Genomic DNA, 17993 nt, shown 5'->3' on the forward strand with positions numbered 1-17993 from the left:
GCATCCTCAAAGACATGGAACATTATGAGTAAAAAGATTGTTCTGCTTCAGCATACATTCATTGTAAGATGGAGGCTTTGGGGTGTCGGGTGTCAGATTGCTGTCAGTGCGAATAAAAGTTTATTTCAAATACCAGGTTTAATTTCCTTCAACAACCTCATCAGAAGACACCCGTTGCATTTAAGTTAATAACAATAATAATAATAATAATGATAATGTAAAGGTTCTGCACTTATACTTCTGTCTGTCTTAATCAAAACACCACTTATTGAAAAAAAAAAAACTTTGTTTCCTTCTCAGTAGACTAGGACAGCCTAGATATACTCTGAGGTGTGTAATTTTGCATTTGTGAATGAAATGGAATGTAAACATGATAACAAATAACTTCCAGGGACCAGATACTGTCTGGTCCATGCAAAAATATTTGGACAACCCAAACATTGCTCTTATTAATGACTTAGAACTCATTAAAAAGTGTTAATAAAGCATACCTTAGTTGCAAGTAGTAGGGTATTACCCATCTCAAATACTTATTTGGCTTATCAATACCAATAGAAATAAATGTTGATGCTATACAATAAATGGCCTTGGTACAGGCCAACAGAGGTCAGGCACTTGGTAGTGAAGACTTTATAGTCTTGTGGTCTTTCCAAGTTTGTGAATTTTTCATGTTCTGAAATGTCTAGCACAAGGCCAGGGCTGGATTGGTGTTGTGTATTCTTCACTTGTTGAATTTGTCTAATAAAGGTCACTTAATGTAGCTAAGTAATATTCATAAACAATGAGGAAGGGAGGTGTAAAAGTCAGAATGAACTTAATCAAAAGGCTGAAGGGTCCTAAATGCAAAAGTGAATGATGAATGACATAAAAAGTAAGAAGAGAAAGCATTAATGAATGTGGCAAACTGTGTTAAACGGTTCACATACTGATCATAATGTGTTTCAGACAGTAAACAAGATAATGCACAGATAACGCAAACTGCAGACTTGCAAAGATACATTGCCCAAAGGATGTGGTAAGAGGTTGAGATGGAATGCAAACTACTTTATAAAAGGGTCAACTTGAAACCCCCAAGGAGACAAGTCAATTGTCTTGCTGGCATCATGCATGCTCTGCACCAGTTTCTGCTTTTTCATGTTCTGACATGTCTCGGACAAAACGGTAAGATTACCGATCTTGTTATTATTCATCCAACCTTTTAATGGAACATTTACCTGATTTTGATTCTACTTTTATGTTACAGCACATGGAAGTGTAATCATACACGGGAAAAAAGTCCCAGAGAATTCAATGCTGTATATGGCATCGGTGCAGAACTCCGCCAAGAAGCATGTATGTGGAGGATTCCTCATCAATGAAAACTTTGTGCTCACTGCTGCACACTGTGATGAGGAGTGAGTTGCTTTCCCTAAAACTAATATTTAAATAAACAATGCATCAGTTTTTTTTATTTTAATTTGTGTGATTTGATTTGTAGGCACAACTTAAGAAACTACTGACAACCTCTCAATGATCATTTACTCAGAGTACCAACAAGTGTGGTTCTTGGCACCCACGATCTCACAAAGGCTGATGACTCAATGAGGTACAGTATAACGAAATTCAAGTATCCACTCTATCAGGATGTCCCATATGGGAATGACCTCATGCTCCTCAAAGTAAGTAGATATTTAATTTTCATTATCAGCTCCAACTTCCAGCCATTGTTTGTTAATTAAAGGCTGATGAATAAAAAGGAGTTTGTTATGAAATTAGACGTTGTATTCATTTTTACTTTCTAACTTTGTGTGTCTCCAGCTGTCTAGGAACGTTGGACTGAACGACAGAGTACAAACAATTCCACTTCCCAAAGATGAAATAAACATGATGGAAAACGTAGAGTGCAGTGTAGCTGGATGGGGTTATACTGAAACTAATAAACTTGAGCAGAGAATAGTTGATGAGCTGAGAGTGGTGGATGTGTCCATCATTAACCAGGACGTCTGCAAGAAGATATGGGGTGGTCTTCCTGACAATGTTATCTGTGCAGGTGGCTATGAAACAAAGAAAGGATTCTGTCAGGTGTGTGTTCTGTCTGTTTATAGAAAATGTCAGTTGGTACAGAAATGCTACAAATATCTCAAACCAAATAATAAGTAAAGAAATGAACACTCTTCTTCCTCACAGGGTGATTCTGGCGGTCCTCTGGTGTACGACGGGGTGGCTGTTGGTGTTGTGTCTTTCAATCACAATAGAAACTGTAGTTACCCACATTTTCCCAACGTCTACATGGACATATCAAAATACCTTGGCTGGATCAATGATACTCTCAAGAAAAAAGAATAGTTAAATGTAACAATTCAGCATGCTTTTGTTGTTATATATTGTACTGGCTCATTGGCTTTAGAACCGCATTCCATTTCCTGTTGCTGCCTTTAAATCTTGTCTTAAAACTTACTTTTCCAGAATTCTTAACAACTGACATACTTTCTTTATTATCATGAGCTGGCTGTTTGTTTGTTTTTTATTGATCCAAAGCATCCTTGACATTATGAGTAAAAATCTTTAACAAAGTTTTGCTTTAGCATACATTTATTGTACTATGGAGTTTTTGTGGTGTCTCAGATTGCTCTGTCAGTACAACGACAATTCAAAATAAAAGTTTATTTCAAATACCATGTTTAATTTCCTTCTGTAACAATCTCATCAGACCACTCTAGTTGCATTTATATTTTAAGAAACAATAATATTACTAATACTACTACTACTACCACCACCACTACTACTACTACTACTACTACTACTACTATTACTACTACTACTACTACTACTACTACTAATAATAATAATAATAATAATAATAATAATAATAATAATAATAATAATAATGGATCAACTCTTCTGTGGTGTGTCATATTAAATGAAGGGGAGTGTAAAAATGTTCGTAAATTTGAACCACCCATTGGTCTTAATAATGACTTATAGCTCATCTTTAAAGCATGTTAGCGTGTTAACCATGTCAAATTTGGTTTGGCTATACCATTAACATAACATAACATAACATTGCTTTATTTGTATAGCGCCTTTCATACACAGAGTGCAGCTCAAAGCGCTTTACATCCAAAACATTCAACACAACTCTCGCAGGAGCACATTTAAAGCACGCAAACAGTATATTTGCACTGTTGCACTGGTATTTTGCTTATTAGTTGACTGAATAATAATAATAATCACATACATAACATAGCAGGGACAGATACAGCATGACATGAAGGAGAGGAGAGGGAAAAAAAAGCAACTCTCAGACTATCCTCATAAAGATAAGAACAGTGTGGGAACAGGAAAAAAACACCTCAGCACGTAGCACACAAGCATTAGAAATAAAGCTGCAAAAACTGAGCAAGACACTGTCTTACCCATACCAAGACATGGCTGCACTGACACAGAAATAATGTTAGGAATAGATTTATTAAAGATATTGGTGATGGGGACACATCCCCTGTGTTCAGTCTGTCCAAGGGCTCAAGCTCAACGCAGGTCACCCTTGATTAATAGATTTAGTTCTGAAAGCCCTGCAGTCTGATTTTGTTCCATCAATGTTCCCTGGTTCAAGCTGGATGTAGATGCCACATCCTGGGAGGACGAAACAGAGAGGACTGCTCGGTGAGCAGCAGCCCTATTGAATGTGTTAATATAACATTTATTGTAAATACAAAATTGAATGGGGAATGACATGAAAGAAAAGTAGGAACTGTAGGACTGAGTTCACAGTACTAATCATGATACATGTGCTGTGCAAAATTGCAAAATAGCATCGCCCATATAGGATGTGGCTGGAAGTCAAGATACAGTAGTAGGATATCAACTTGTGAAGATCAAACTCTGCTGTATAAAGAGAATAGACTTGACAGCCTCAATACAACAGGTTGGTCGTCCTGTCGCCATTATGCACGGCCGTTACAAGTTTCTGCTTTTTCATGTTCTGGCATTTCTCGGACGAAACGGTAAGATGCACAATCTGACTACTTGTCTTCATCCTGCAAACGTGATATTTACTCATTTTAACTCCTTTTCATGTTCTTATGGTTTTAGAACTTGGGAGTGCAATCACAGATGGGAAAAAAGCTCCGGAGAACTCAATGCTGTATATGGCCTCGGTGCAGAACGAAAATGGTCAGCATGTATGTGGAGGATTCCTTGTCAGTAATAACTTTGTGGTCACTGCTGCGCACTGTGATGTGTGAGTTACATTTCCTCTTCCAGCATTCGTTTTTTTTCATTTGATGTTGTTTACTGTTGGCACAACTTGAGAAAATCCAATAACAACCTCCCAATTGTTACTTTTTCAGGAAAATAGGAAAAACAAAGGTTGTACTTGGCACCCACGATCTCAGCCGGGTTGAGAAAATAGTGAAATACATTGAAAAGATCTGCCAACACCCATCCTATAACAGTAACACACGAGAGAATGACATCTTGCTCCTCAAAGTAAGTATATATTCATTCAACCAAGTATAAATGCAAAATGGCAAATTATGTCATTTGAGCCTAAACAAAACATCACAGCACTATCGCAACCAGTGCATAAACTGTAACACTGCTAACAATAACCTTCATTTAAATGATTCATCAGCTCTGATTTCTAGCAATTGTTTAAGTAAAGTCTTCATTTTTACTTTTTTGATTGTGTGTGTCTCCAGGTGGGTGGGAAGGATAACGGCTACTATAAAGTACAACCAATTCAACTTCCAACTTCTGAAATAAACATCAACGAAAAGTGCAGTGTAGCAGGATGGGGTAATACTGAATGTAATATAGTTGGTGAGCTGAGGGTGGTGGATGTGTCTATCATCAACCGGGACGTCTGTAAGAAGGAATGGTCTGATCTTCCTGTCAATGTTATCTGTGCAGACAAAGGATTGTGTAAGGTATGTTTTTTGTCTGTTTATTAAAAAAAGGTGGTTTCTATTCCAAAAATGTATCAACATCTTACATCCTCTTGAATGAACAACTAAAGATATTTCCTGCTCACAGGGTGATTTGGGTGGTCCCCTGGTGTGCGACGGGACTGCTGTTGGTGTCGCATCTTTCTACAAAAATAAAGACTGTGATACTCCCAACGTCTACACAGATATCTCAAAGAGTCTTACCTGGATCAACAAGGTTCTAAAACAAAATGATTGTTAAATCTTACACAAAGCTTTGCTTCAGCATACTTTAATTGTATTTGGGAGGGGAAGTTGTGCAGGGTTTTTTACCTGCATGAGAATTTTTTGGTGCCCCACCAAGTAGGTTTTAGCCAGCCCCAAAGGAAAATCACCAACAACAAAATGATAAGAATTGGGAATAAAAATAGCAATTCAAATCCTCTCTAAATGTGTTTAAGAGTAATTTAAAATGAAATCAAACAACGGTTGAAAGCAGAACATAAACTTGAATATGAGAGTCTGACTCTCCCCGTGATTTATTTCAATATTAATATCATTATTTTAAAACCAGTTTTGTTAATTGGGGTTTCATTTACTCAAGCATAATATACATTTTTGTTCATCAAATTGTCAGAAATAACAGGCAAATGCATATCGATTTCTGTCAAATAAGGTAACAGACTCATTGCCTTTACTGTACATAAACCGGTGATGCTTACTGCTGTGTGTGTCTGAGCCGTTCTGTCAGTGTTTGCGCTTTAACGGAAAGGCAAAATAAATAAAAGAAATGTCTCAACAAATGGTGTTCTCTGTCCTTTATTAGAACACACAAATTATGTTTAAATTCCTTTTAAAATCTGTTTCCCAGGAACCCACAAAATGTCTTAGAGTAGGTGTGATGTACAGTAGTATGTGGTAGAGCTAGTGTAACTGGCTTGTGTTGGCAGATGTTCATCCATTTGAGTTTAAGAGGCTTTATTACAGAAAGGCAGGTCACTACAGAAGCAGTGTGTTGATGGTTGATAACATGAATAAAAAAAGAATGTGTTAATTAACCTAATTGGAAAAGAAACAAAGCTATTACAACTATTTTACTCTTTAAGTCATAACCATGACCTCATCATTATTTAATGTATTATATAGCTCAATGTCTCCTTAGAATAAAGTTAAGCTCAGCTGAAGGGTAATGATAAATGAGAATCAATTAAGAATGAAACAGTCCTGTACAGAAAATGACCTACATTATGACAAAGAAGATCTTGCATTGTGTTCATTCAGGCAAAAGGAAAAGTTTTAAGTGGTATAATACCAGTAATATTAGATGAGCGACATTATATGATAAGACATGTTGGAGTTTGGTGTCCTTGGTGAACATATACACTCACATACTGTGGTTCAGCTAGTTTGTCACAAATTCACAATTCATAGAAATGAGGGCTGTGTGCCAAGTACATCCCCACTCCCCATCCCCTTCTGACCAAGAACAGAGCTATATTCTCTTTTGTACCACAAGCCATAAAAGCCTTAAACCAGTCAAAATAAGCTAGATGTCCAGCTGGCCTGGTCATACCCAAGGGTGTATAGTGTATTGTAGTGTGTGATGTATGTTCTTCATGTTATGTCTGTCGGTGTCTGATGTATGGACTATTTGTTTGTGTCATATATCTGATGACCTGTCATGAAGTGTCTTGCGACTGTGCCGCAAACCCAACTGCCCCACGGGGACAATAAATTTATCTACTACTACTACTGAAGAGCCTTAGTGGTGTGTCTGTACTAACCCCTTCTTAAATTCCTCTAAATAAAGTTGACTAAATACAGCCATTCCGTATAAAACAAAACCTCATTTTAAATCCTGTATTATTTTGTTTCCTGTGGTAACGTTCTCCATCAAGAGATACAAAATTATATTTAAGTTAATAAAACAAATGCAAAGATTATTTTTTATCATGTTCAGTTGAGCTCAACCGTGTTATTAAAATCTAAAAATGGCAACAACGTTTTTTAAACACAGTTTTACCGGTGAATTTGAAAATGATTCATTCAATCCCACACAGCTGAGAAACTCAGTTGCATGTTTGAGCAGAATTATTCTGTCTGCATTTCCCAAAACCACATTCTTTCTTGAGAACCCTCTTTTTCAACACAACAGTGATGTAAAGCGATGAAAAGGGGAACGTGAAATAATTTGTTTAATTAACAATCACAGAGCTTTGCTTCAGCATACTCTAATTTCATCTGGGAGGGTAAGTTGTGTCTGAGTGGCTCTGTCAGTGTTTGCTCTTTAACTGAAAGGCAAAATAAATAAATAATCATCTCAATATGAATTAGTCCCTTTTAAAAATGGTTTTCCAGGAACTTATCCACAGAATGTCTAAGGGTAAGTGTGATGTACAGTAAGTAGTATGTACTAGAGCTACTGTAACTGGCTTGTGTTGGCAGATGTTCATTAATTTGAGTTTAAGAGGTTGGTCTCTCATCTATCCGAGAGACTTCTTCAGTTCTGACTGAATAGAGGAACCCCCCCCCCCTCCCCCCCGCTCCTCCTTTGACTCCACAGAGGCTAAAGCAACACTATGTAACTTTTCCCTCTTCGGTCCCCCTACAGGTTGTCTCATTGGAACTAGCGGCTGTAGTTCCAATGAGACAACCTGTAGGGGGACCGAAGAGGGAAAAGTTAGTGTTGCTTTAAATGACTGTGTTTCCCTAAAAAAAAGTCTCACGAAACGACTTCGGGGCACCTTTAACCAAGTCCACTTGATCTTGAGTTTAACCCTTCCCTGGATTTCAGGACTTAGGCAAATCAAATCAGGCAATTTCAGTAAAACAGATATTACATTTAAAAAATCTTTAACAAAGTTTTGCTTTAGCATACATTTATTGTACTATGGAGGTTTTGTGGTGTCTCAGATTGCTCTGTCAGTGCGACGACAATTCAAAATAAAAGTTTATTTCAAACACCATCTTTCTTTTCCTTTTGTAATAATCACATCAGACCACTCGAGTTGCATTTATATTTTAAGAAAGAATAATAATACTAATACTACTACTACTACCACTACTACTACTACTACTACTACTAATAATAATAATAATAATAATAATAATAGTAATAATAATAATAACAATAATAATAATGATAATAATAATCATCATCATCATCATAATAATAATGGCTCAACTCTTCTGTGGTGTGTCATATTAAATGAAGGGGAGTGTAAAAATGTTAGCAAATTTGAACAACCCATTGGTCTTAATAATGACTTATAGCTCATCTTTACAGCATGTTAGCGTGTTAACCATGTCAAATTTGGTTTGGCTATACCATTAGAAACAAAGCTGCAAAAACTGAGCAAGACACTGTCTTACCCATACCAAGACATGGCTGCACTGACACAGAAATAATGTTAGGAATAGATTTATTAAAGATATTGGTGATGGGGACACATCCCCTGTGTTCAGTCTGTCCAAGGGCTCAAGCTCAACGCAGGTCACCCTTGATTAATAGATTTAGTTCTGAAAGCCCTGCAGTCTGATTTTGTTCCATCAATGTTCCCTGGTTCAAGCTGGATGTAGATGCCACATCCTGGGAGGACGAAAGAGAGAGGACTGCTCGGTGAGCAGCAGCCCTATTGAATGTGTTAATATAACATTTATTGTAAATACAAAATTGAATGGGGAATGACATGAAAGAAAAGTAGGAACTGTAGGACTGAGTTCACAGTACTAATCATGATACATGTGCTGTGCAAAATTGCAAAATAGCATCGCCCATATAGGATGTGGCTGGAAGTCAAGATAAAGTAGATGGATATCAACTTGTGAAGATCAAACTCTGCTGTATAAAGAGAATAGACTTGACAGCCTCAATACAACAGGTTGGTCGTCCTGTCGCCATTATGCACGGCCGTTACAAGTTTCTGCTTTTTCATGTTCTGGCATTTCTTGGACGAAACGGTAAGATGCACAATCTGACTACTTGTCTTCATCCTGCAAACGTGATATTTACTCATTTTAACTCCTTTTCATTTTGCTTATGGTTTTAGAACTTGGGAGTGCAATCATAGATGGGAAAAAAGCCCCAGAGAAGTCGATGCTGTATATGGCCTCGGTGCAGAACGAAAATGGTCAGCATGTATGTGGAGGATTCCTTGTCAGTAATAACTTTGTGGTCACTGCTGCGCACTGTGATGTGTGAGTTACATTTCCTCTTCCAGCATTCATTTTTTTTCATTTGATGTTGTTTACTGTTGGCACAACTTGAGAAAATCCAATAACAACCTCCCAATTGTTACTTTTTCAGGAAAAAAGGAAAAACAAAGGTTGTACTTGGCACCCACGATCTCAGCCGGGTTGAGAAAACAGTGAAATACATTGAAAAGATCTGCCAACACCCATCCTATAACAGTAACATACGAGAGAATGACATCTTGCTCCTCAAAGTAAGTATATATTCATTCAACCAAGTAGTTGACGAGTAGTGTATTTTTACAAATGATTTGCATGTGGTCGTTAGGTTGGTACGATAGATTTGAACACTTGAAACATTTCTGGTCTGGGTAAATGTAAAAAAGGGTCAGTGAAACTGTATCAAATGAAAATGTCCCTGAAATGCAAAATGGCAAATTATGTCATTTGAGCCTAAACAAAAAATCACAGCACTATCGCAACCAGTGCATAAACTGTAACACTGCTAACAATAACCTTCATTTAAATGATTCATCAGCTCTGATTTCTAGCAATTGTTTAAGTAAAGTCTTCATTTTTACTTTTTTGATTGTGTGTGTCTCCAGGTTGGTGGGATGGATAACACGTTCTATAAAGGACAACCAATTCAACTTCCAACTTCTGAAATAAACATCAACGAAAAGTGCAGTGTAGCAGGATGGGGTAATACTGAATGTAATATAGTTGGTGAGCTGAGGGTGGTGGATGTGTCTATCATCAACCGGGACGTCTGTAAGAAGGAATGGTCTAATCTTCCTGTCAATGTTATCTGTGCAGGCAAAGGATTGTGTAAGGTATGTTTTCTGTCTGTTTATTAAAAAAAGGTGGTTTCTATTCCAAAAATGTATCAACATCTTACATCCTCTTGAATGAACAACTAAAGATATTTCCTGCTCACAGGGTGATTTGGGTGGTCCCCTGGTGTGCGACGGGACTGCTGTTGGTGTCGCATCTTTCTACAAAAATAAAGACTGTGATACTCCCAACGTCTACACAGATATCTCAAAGAGTCTTACCTGGATCAACAAGGTTCTAAAACAAAATGATTGTTAAATCTTACACAAAGCTTTGCTTCAGCATACTTTAATTGTATTTGGGAGGGGAAGTTGTGCAGGGTTTTTTACCTGCATGAGAATTTTTTGGTGCCCCACCAAGTAGGTTTTAGCCAGCCCCAAAGGAAAATCACCAACAACAAAATGATAAGAATTGGGAATAAAAATAGCAATTCAAATCCTCTCTAAATGTGTTTAAGAGTAATTTAAAATGAAATCAAACAACGGTTGAAAGCAGAACATAAACTTGAATATGAGAGTCTGACTCTCCCCGTGATTTATTTCAATATTAATATCATTATTTTAAAACCAGTTTTGTTAATTGGGGTTTCATTTACTCAAGCATAATATACATTTTTGTTCATCAAATTGTCAGAAATAACAGGCAAATGCATATCGATTTCTGTCAAATAAGGTAACAGACTCATTGCCTTTACTGTACATAAACCGGTGATGCTTACTGCTGTGTGTGTCTGAGCCGTTCTGTCAGTGTTTGCGCTTTAACGGAAAGGCAAAATAAATAAAAGAAATGTCTCAACAAATGGTTTTCTCTGTCCTTTATTAGAACACACAAATTATGTTTAAATTCCTTTTAAAATCTGTTTCCCAGGAACCCACAAAATGTCTTAGAGTAGGTGTGATGTACAGTAGTATGTGGTAGAGCTAGTGTAACTGGCTAGTGTTGGCAGATGTTCATCCATTTGAATTTAAGAGGCTTTATTACAGAAAGGCAGGTCACTACAGAAGCAGTGTGTTGATGGTTGATAACATGAATAAAAAAAGAATGTGTTAATTAACCTAATTGGAAAAGAAACAAAGCTATTACAACTATTTTACTCTTTAAGTCATAACCATGACCTCATCATTATTTAATGTATTATATAGCTCAATGTCTCCTTAGAATAAAGTTAAGCTCAGCTGAAGGGTAATGATAAATGAGAATCAATTAAGAATGAAACAGTCCTGTACAGAAAATGACCTACATTATGACAAAGAAGATCTTGCATTGTGTTCATTCAGGCAAAAGGAAAAGTTTTAAGTGGTATAATACCAGTAATATTAGATGAGCGACATTATATGATAAGACATGTTGGAGTTTGGTGTCCTTGGTGAACATATACACTCACATACTGTGGTTCAGCTAGTTTGTCACAAATTCACAATTCAAAGAAATGTGGGCTGTGTGCCAAGTACATCCCCACTCCCCATCCCCTTCTGACCAAGAACAGAGCTATATTCTCTTTTGTACCACAAGCCATAAAAGCCTTAAACCAGTCAAAATAAGCTAGATGTCCAGCTGGCCTGGTCATACCCAAGGGTGTATAGTGTATTGTAGTGTGTGATGTATGTTCTTCATGTTATGTCTGTCGGTGTCTGATGTATGGACTATTTGTTTGTGTCATATATCTGATGACCTGTCATGAAGTGTCTTGCGACTGTGCCGCAAACCCAACTGCCCCACGGGGACAATAAATTTATCTACTACTACTACTGAAGAGCCTTAGTGGTGTGTCTGTACTAACCCCTTCTTAAATTCCTCTAAATAAAGTTGACTAAATACAGCCATTCCGTATAAAACAAAACCTCATTTTAAATCCTGTATTATTTTGTTTCCTGTGGTAACGTTCTCCATCAAGAGATACAAAATTATATTTAAGTTAATAAAACAAATGCAAAGATTATTTTTTATCATGTTCAGTTGAGCTCAACCGTGTTATTAAAATCTAAAAATGGCAACAACGTTTTTTAAACACAGTTTTACCGGTGAATTTGAAAATGATTCATTCAATCCCACACAGCTGAGAAACTCAGTTGCATGTTTGAGCAGAATTATTCTGTCTGCATTACCCAAAACCACATTCTTTCTTGAGAACCCTCTTTTTCAACACAACAGTGATGTAAAGCGATGAAAAGGGGAACGTGAACTAATTTGTTTAATTAACAATCACAGAGCTTTGCTTCAGCATACTCTAATTTCATCTGGGAGGGTAAGTTGTGTCTGAGTGGCTCTGTCAGTGTTTGCTCTTTAACTGAAAGGCAAAATAAATAAATAATCATCTCAATATGAATTAGTCCCTTTTAAAAATGGTTTTCCAGGAACTTATCCACAGAATGTCTAAGGGTAAGTGTGATGTACAGTAAGTAGTATGTACTAGAGCTACTGTAACTGGCTTGTGTTGGCAGATGTTCATTAATTTGAGTTTAAGAGGTTGGTCTCTCATCTATCCGAGAGACTTCTTCAGTTCTGACTGAATAGAGGAACCCCCCCGCTCCTCCTTTGACTCCACAGAGGCTAAAGCAACACTATGTAACTTTTCCCTCTTCGGTCCCCCTACAGGTTGTCTCATTGGAACTACAGCCGCTAGTTCCAATGAGACAACCTGTAGGGGGACCGAAAAGGGAAAAGTTAGTGTTGCTTTAAATGACTGTGTTTCCCTAAAAAAAAGTCTCACGAAACGACTTCGGGGCACCTTTAACCAAGTCCACTTGATCTTGAGTTTAACCCTTCCCTGGATTTCAGGACTTAGGCAAATCAAATCAGGCAATTTCAGTAAAACAGATATTACATTTAAAAAATCTTTAACAAAGTTTTGCTTTAGCATACATTTATTGTACTATGGAGGTTTTGTGGTGTCTCAGATTGCTCTGTCAGTGCGACGACAATTCAAAATAAAAGTTTATTTCAAACACCATCTTTCTTTTCCTTTTGTAATAATCACATCAGACCACTCGAGTTGCATTTATATTTTAAGAAAGAATAATAATACTAATACTACTACTACTACCACTACTACTACTACTACTACTACTACTACTACTAATAATAATAATAATAATAATAATAATAATAATAACAATAATAATAATAATAACAATAATCATCATCATCATCATAATAATAATGGCTCAACTCTTCTGTGGTGTGTCATATTAAATGAAGGGGAGTGTAAAAATGTTAGCAAATTTGAACAACCCATTGGTCTTAATAATGACTTATAGCTCATCTTTACAGCATGTTAGCGTGTTAACCATGTCAAATTTGGTTTGGCTATACCATTAGAAACAAAGCTGCAAAAACTGAGCAAGACACTGTCTTACCCATACCAAGACATGGCTGCACTGACACAGAAATAATGTTAGGAATAGATTTATTAAAGATATTGGTGATGGGGACACATCCCCTGTGTTCAGTCTGTCCAAGGGCTCAAGCTCAACGCAGGTCACCCTTGATTAATAGATTTAGTTCTGAAAGCCCTGCAGTCTGATTTTGTTCCATCAATGTTCCCTGGTTCAAGCTGGATGTAGATGCCACATCCTGGGAGGACGAAAGAGAGAGGACTGCTCGGTGAGCAGCAGCCCTATTGAATGTGTTAATATAACATTTATTGTAAATACAAAATTGAATGGGGAATGACATGAAAGAAAAGTAGGAACTGTAGGACTGAGTTCACAGTACTAATCATGATACATGTGCTGTGCAAAATTGCAAAATAGCATCGCCCATATAGGATGTGGCTGGAAGTCAAGATAAAGTAGATGGATATCAACTTGTGCAGATCAAACTCTGCTGTATAAAGAGAATAGACTTGACAGCCTCAATACAACAGGTTGGTCGTCCTGTCGCCATTATGCACGGCCGTTACAAGTTTCTGCTTTTTCATGTTCTGGCATTTCTTGGACGAAACGGTAAGATGCACAATCTGACTACTTGTCTTCATCCTGCAAACGTGATATTTACTCATTTTAACTCCTTTTCATTTTCTTATGGTTTTAGAACTTGGGAGTGCAATCATAGATGGGAAAAAAGCCCCAGAGAAGTCGATGCTGTATATGGCCTCGGTGCAGAACGAAAATGGTCAGCATGTATGTGGAGGATTCCTTGTCAGTAATAACTTTGTGGTCACTGCTGCGCACTGTGATGTGTGAGTTACATTTCCTCTTCCAGCATTCATTTTTTTTCATTTGATGTTGTTTACTGTTGGCACAACTTGAGAAAATCCAATAACAACCTCCCAATTGTTACTTTTTCAGGAAAAAAGGAAAAACAAAGGTTGTACTTGGCACCCACGATCTCAGCCGGGTTGAGAAAACAGTGAAATACATTGAAAAGATCTGCCAACACCCATCCTATAACAGTAACATACGAGAGAATGACATCTTGCTCCTCAAAGTAAGTATATATTCATTCAACCAAGTAGTTGACGAGTAGTGTATTTTTACAAATGATTTGCATGTGGTCGTTAGGTTGGTACGATAGATTTGAACACTTGAAACATTTCTGGTCTGGGTAAATGTAAAAAAGGGTCAGTGAAACTGTATCAAATGAAAATGTCCCTGAAATGCAAAATGGCAAATTATGTCATTTGAGCCTAAACAAAAAATCACAGCACTATCGCAACCAGTGCATATACTGTAACACTGCTAACAATAACCTTCATTTAAATGATTCATCAGCTCTGATTTCTAGCAATTGTTTAAGTAAAGTCTTCATTTTTACTTTTTTGATTGTGTGTGTCTCCAGGTGGGTGGGAAGGATAACACGTTCTATAAAGGACAACCAATTCAACTTCCAACTTCTGAAATAAACAACAATGAAAAGTGCAGTGTAGCAGGATGGGGTAATACTGAAACTAATAAACTTGAGCAGAGAATAGTTGATGAGCTGAGGGTGGTGGATGTGTCTATCATCAACCGGGACGTCTGTAAGAAGGAATGGTCTAATCTTCCTGTCAATGTTATCTGTGCAGACAAAGGATTGTGTAAGGTATGTTTTCTGTCTGTTTATTAAAAAAAGGTGGTTTCTATTCCAAAAATGTATCAACATCTTACATCCTCTTGAATGAACAACTAAAGATATTTCCTGCTCACAGGGTGATTTGGGTGGTCCCCTGGTGTGCGACGGGACTGCTGTTGGTGTCGCATCTTTCTACAAAAATAAAGACTGTGATACTCCCAACGTCTACACAGATATCTCAAAGAGTCTTACCTGGATCAACAAGGTTCTAAAACAAAATGATTGTTAAATCTTACACAAAGCTTTGCTTCAACATACTTTAATTGTATTTGGGAGGGGAAGTTGTGCAGGGTTTTTTACCTGCAATGAGAATTTTTTGGTGCCCCACCAAGTAGGTTTTAGCCAGCCCCAAAGGAAAATCACCAACAACAAAATGATAAGAATTGGGAATAAAAATAGCAATTAAAATCCTCTCTAAATGTGTTTAAGAGTAATTTAAAATGAAATCAAACAACGGTTGAAAGCAGAACATAAACTTGAATATGAGAGTCTGACTCTCCCCGTGATTTATTTCAATATTAATATCATTATTTTAAAACCAGTTTTGTTAATTGGGGTTTCATTTACTCAAGCATAATATACTTTTTTGTTCATCAAATTGTCAGAAATAACAGGCAAATGCATATCGATTTCTGTCAAATAAGGTAACAGACTCATTGCCTTTACTGTACATAAACCGGTGATGCTTACTGCTGTGTGTGTCTGAGCCGTTCTGTCAGTGTTTGCTCTTTAAGGGAAAGGCAAAATAAATAAAAGAAATGTCTCAACAAATGGTTTTCTCTGTCCTTTATTAGAACACACAAATTATGTTTAAATTCCTTTTAAAATCTGTTTTCCAGGAACCCACAAAATGTCTTAGAGTAGGTGTGATGTACAGTAGTATGTGGTAGAGCTAGTGTAACTGGCTTGTGTTAAGTTTTAAATGGTATAATACCAGTAATATTATATGAACGACATTATATGGTAAGGCAAGGCAAGGCAAGGCAGCTTTATTTGTATAGCACATTTCAGCAACAGAGCAATTCAAAGTGCTTTACATAAAACATTAAAGAACAGTTAAAAACGATTAAAAAAAATAAGAACAACCTATTCCAACTCGGGACTCCCAGAGGACTTATGTTAAATGAACAATCCACCCATCTTGGCGTGGAAAAAGTACTTTTATTTTAAAATATGGTAAGACATTATATGGTAAGACATAAGTAAAACAGAAATTACATTTTTTTTAATATTACAGAAACCAAAATAATAAAATATCCAATGATAATATAAGATTTAAAAAAACTCAAATAATAAACAAATAAGAAATGTTCAAAATAAAACAATGCGGTTAAGTTAGTAAAGGGCCTTTTTTAAATAATTTTTTTTCAGAATGCGATTTAAAAGATGTCACTGATTCTGCAATTCTCAGACCCTCAGCAGGGATCTCTAGAAGTTAGGGGCCTGGGCCGCAGAAGTCCAGCCACCATGAGTCTTGAGCCGTGCGTCCGTGTTCAGTAAAATCTTAAAATAAATTCTAAAACTGCATGGCAACCAGCAAAGAGAGGCTAAAACAGAGCTGATATGATCACGTCTTTTAGTATGTGATAAAGCCGAGCAGCTGCGTTTTGTACAAGCTGAAGGGGTGAGATGGCTTAATCATAAGCTATGATTTAACTTATTATATAGCCAAGGGTGGACTGGCAATCTGACAAACCGGGCACATTCCCAGTGGGCCGACACTTTTTTTTTATTTTTTATTTTTTTTATTTTATTTTTTTTTTGTCTGGCCCATGAAACAGCCCATAAAAGTGGTAGTCGTAGATCGCCCACCCATTGTTTTTTTAATTGACACACGCAATCATATCTCTAAACAGCACCCTCTGGGATTTCTGCCTGCATGCAGTTTCAGTGTGCATCTGCCAGGCTAGAATAGTGATAGAGATCATGGAAAAGAAACGCAAAGGAGGTGCAGAGAAGCTGTGTGAGAAAAAGAAACAGGTCCTTCAGGCAGACGCTGCCAAATGTGTCAAATTGACAGACATGTTTTCGGCAGTAGCAGGACCTTCATCAGCTCCAGTGGCTGATGATGGTGGTGGTGTCTGTGTCGGTGTCGGTGTTGGTGTCGACGGCAGTGGCATGCACAGTGAGGAGGAGAATCAGGAGGAGAGGGACAGAGATGAGGGAGTGAGGGTAGAACCTGAGGTAAGCAGAACTCCCCTTAAAACACGTTGCCCCTTGATAAAACTGAAAACCAACTGTTGATGATAACACTACCACAATAAAAGAAGTAGGCATGCTATACTGTATGATTGCTTTAGTTTGGCTAAGTGCGTGGGTGTAGGCTAGGCTAGTTACCTAACCTACAAAAGCCATAACGTCAGTGTTACAAAAGGGCGGAGCTATAGTTAACAAGAATCAATTGACCTTTAAGTTAGTTCTTTTATATCTTCCCGGCTAAGTACAAGTTTTTTATTAAAATATGATGATGATCCGTTGTATTATTATGAAAACATTATTTTGATAATCACAGTAAGAATCACGTATTTATGTGTAGCGGATCTGAGTCTTGACTGATGATGTTATCACCATTTTATTATTATTAGGCTATATTAGCCTACCTTTCATTCAACAAAGTAGCCTACATCTTAATAATAAGCAAAACACCACCTTAAAGTGTAACTCTCGCCAAAATGCAACCTAGGGTCTTTTTGTGAATGTACCTGAGTCAAACTTTCGTTTAAAAGCATATTTTGGACGGAATCGCCACTTTTAAGATTTACCGTATTTTCATTTTTCGGTCAAATGGCCTTTTGAATGGGAGTGCTAGGGGCACTTTTATGCTAGCCTCAAAATAGCTATTTTTAAAACACTAAGAAGGCTCGACACAACATGAAACTTTGCTCGAAGTATCGCCAGAGGCTCTACACCTTAACGAAAGAATTGACAACATTGTTTGTGTACACAGTTTACTAAAAAGAAAGGTTTTGAGCAACTCACTGTAGCTGTTGTTCTTCCGGTCGCCGTCTATCG

At 37.1% G+C, this 17993-nt stretch overlaps 4 protein-coding genes across 4 annotated transcripts; all 4 read left to right on the forward strand.

The window, feature by feature from the left end:
* Nucleotides 1-992: 992 nt before the first annotated feature.
* Nucleotides 993-2654, forward strand: LOC116063464 (duodenase-1-like). The gene is made up of 5 exons (XM_031318456.2): nt 993-1161; nt 1244-1394; nt 1526-1658; nt 1798-2061; nt 2167-2654. The coding sequence occupies exons 1-5, from the start codon at nt 1029-1031 to the stop codon at nt 2323-2325; spliced, it is 840 nt and encodes a 279-aa protein (XP_031174316.2). The 5' UTR covers nt 993-1028; the 3' UTR covers nt 2326-2654.
* A 1205-nt stretch (nt 2655-3859) lies between these two features.
* LOC116063468 (duodenase-1-like) lies at nt 3860-5355 on the forward strand. The gene is made up of 5 exons (XM_031318459.2): nt 3860-3983; nt 4072-4219; nt 4329-4467; nt 4680-4907; nt 5014-5355. Exons 1-5 carry the CDS (start codon nt 3926-3928, stop codon nt 5164-5166), a joined length of 726 nt encoding a protein of 241 aa, XP_031174319.1. The 5' UTR covers nt 3860-3925; the 3' UTR covers nt 5167-5355.
* A 3364-nt stretch (nt 5356-8719) lies between these two features.
* LOC116063469 (duodenase-1-like) lies at nt 8720-10382 on the forward strand. Its single transcript, XM_031318460.2, has 5 exons — nt 8720-8864; nt 8954-9101; nt 9211-9349; nt 9701-9928; nt 10035-10382. Exons 1-5 carry the CDS (start codon nt 8807-8809, stop codon nt 10185-10187), a joined length of 726 nt encoding a protein of 241 aa, XP_031174320.1. The 5' UTR covers nt 8720-8806; the 3' UTR covers nt 10188-10382.
* Nucleotides 10383-13724: 3342 nt separating this feature from the next.
* Nucleotides 13725-15455, forward strand: LOC116063467 (duodenase-1-like). Its single transcript, XM_031318458.2, has 5 exons — nt 13725-13873; nt 13962-14109; nt 14219-14357; nt 14709-14951; nt 15058-15455. The coding sequence occupies exons 1-5, from the start codon at nt 13816-13818 to the stop codon at nt 15208-15210; spliced, it is 741 nt and encodes a 246-aa protein (XP_031174318.1). The 5' UTR covers nt 13725-13815; the 3' UTR covers nt 15211-15455.
* The last annotated feature ends 2538 nt before the right edge of the window (nt 15456-17993 follow it).

Source organism: Sander lucioperca, chromosome 11, assembly GCF_008315115.2.
Source record: "Sander lucioperca isolate FBNREF2018 chromosome 11, SLUC_FBN_1.2, whole genome shotgun sequence".
Classification (NCBI taxonomy): domain Eukaryota; kingdom Metazoa; phylum Chordata; class Actinopteri; order Perciformes; family Percidae; genus Sander; species Sander lucioperca.

Excerpts from the sequence above, each read along its gene's own strand:
- LOC116063467 (XM_031318458.2), top strand. The coding sequence starts at position 13,816 with ATGCACGGCCGTTACAAGTTTCTGCTTTTTCATGTTCTGGCATTTCTT. Across the intron at positions 14,110-14,218 it reads ACTGCTGCGCACTGTGATGT|GAAAAAAGGAAAAACAAAGG; the intron begins GTGAGTTACATT and ends TTACTTTTTCAG. Across the intron at positions 14,952-15,057 it reads CAGACAAAGGATTGTGTAAG|GGTGATTTGGGTGGTCCCCT; the intron begins GTATGTTTTCTG and ends TCCTGCTCACAG.
- LOC116063469 (XM_031318460.2), top strand. The coding sequence starts at position 8,807 with ATGCACGGCCGTTACAAGTTTCTGCTTTTTCATGTTCTGGCATTTCTT. Across the intron at positions 8,865-8,953 it reads GGCATTTCTTGGACGAAACG|AACTTGGGAGTGCAATCATA; the intron begins GTAAGATGCACA and ends TTATGGTTTTAG. Across the intron at positions 9,350-9,700 it reads ATGACATCTTGCTCCTCAAA|GTTGGTGGGATGGATAACAC; the intron begins GTAAGTATATAT and ends GTGTGTCTCCAG.
- LOC116063468 (XM_031318459.2), top strand. The coding sequence starts at position 3,926 with ATGCACGGCCGTTACAAGTTTCTGCTTTTTCATGTTCTGGCATTTCTC. Across the intron at positions 3,984-4,071 it reads GGCATTTCTCGGACGAAACG|AACTTGGGAGTGCAATCACA; the intron begins GTAAGATGCACA and ends TTATGGTTTTAG. Across the intron at positions 4,908-5,013 it reads CAGACAAAGGATTGTGTAAG|GGTGATTTGGGTGGTCCCCT; the intron begins GTATGTTTTTTG and ends TCCTGCTCACAG.
- LOC116063464 (XM_031318456.2), top strand. The coding sequence starts at position 1,029 with ATGGAATGCAAACTACTTTATAAAAGGGTCAACTTGAAACCCCCAAGG. Across the intron at positions 1,162-1,243 it reads GACATGTCTCGGACAAAACG|CACATGGAAGTGTAATCATA; the intron begins GTAAGATTACCG and ends TTTATGTTACAG. Across the intron at positions 2,062-2,166 it reads CAAAGAAAGGATTCTGTCAG|GGTGATTCTGGCGGTCCTCT; the intron begins GTGTGTGTTCTG and ends TCTTCCTCACAG.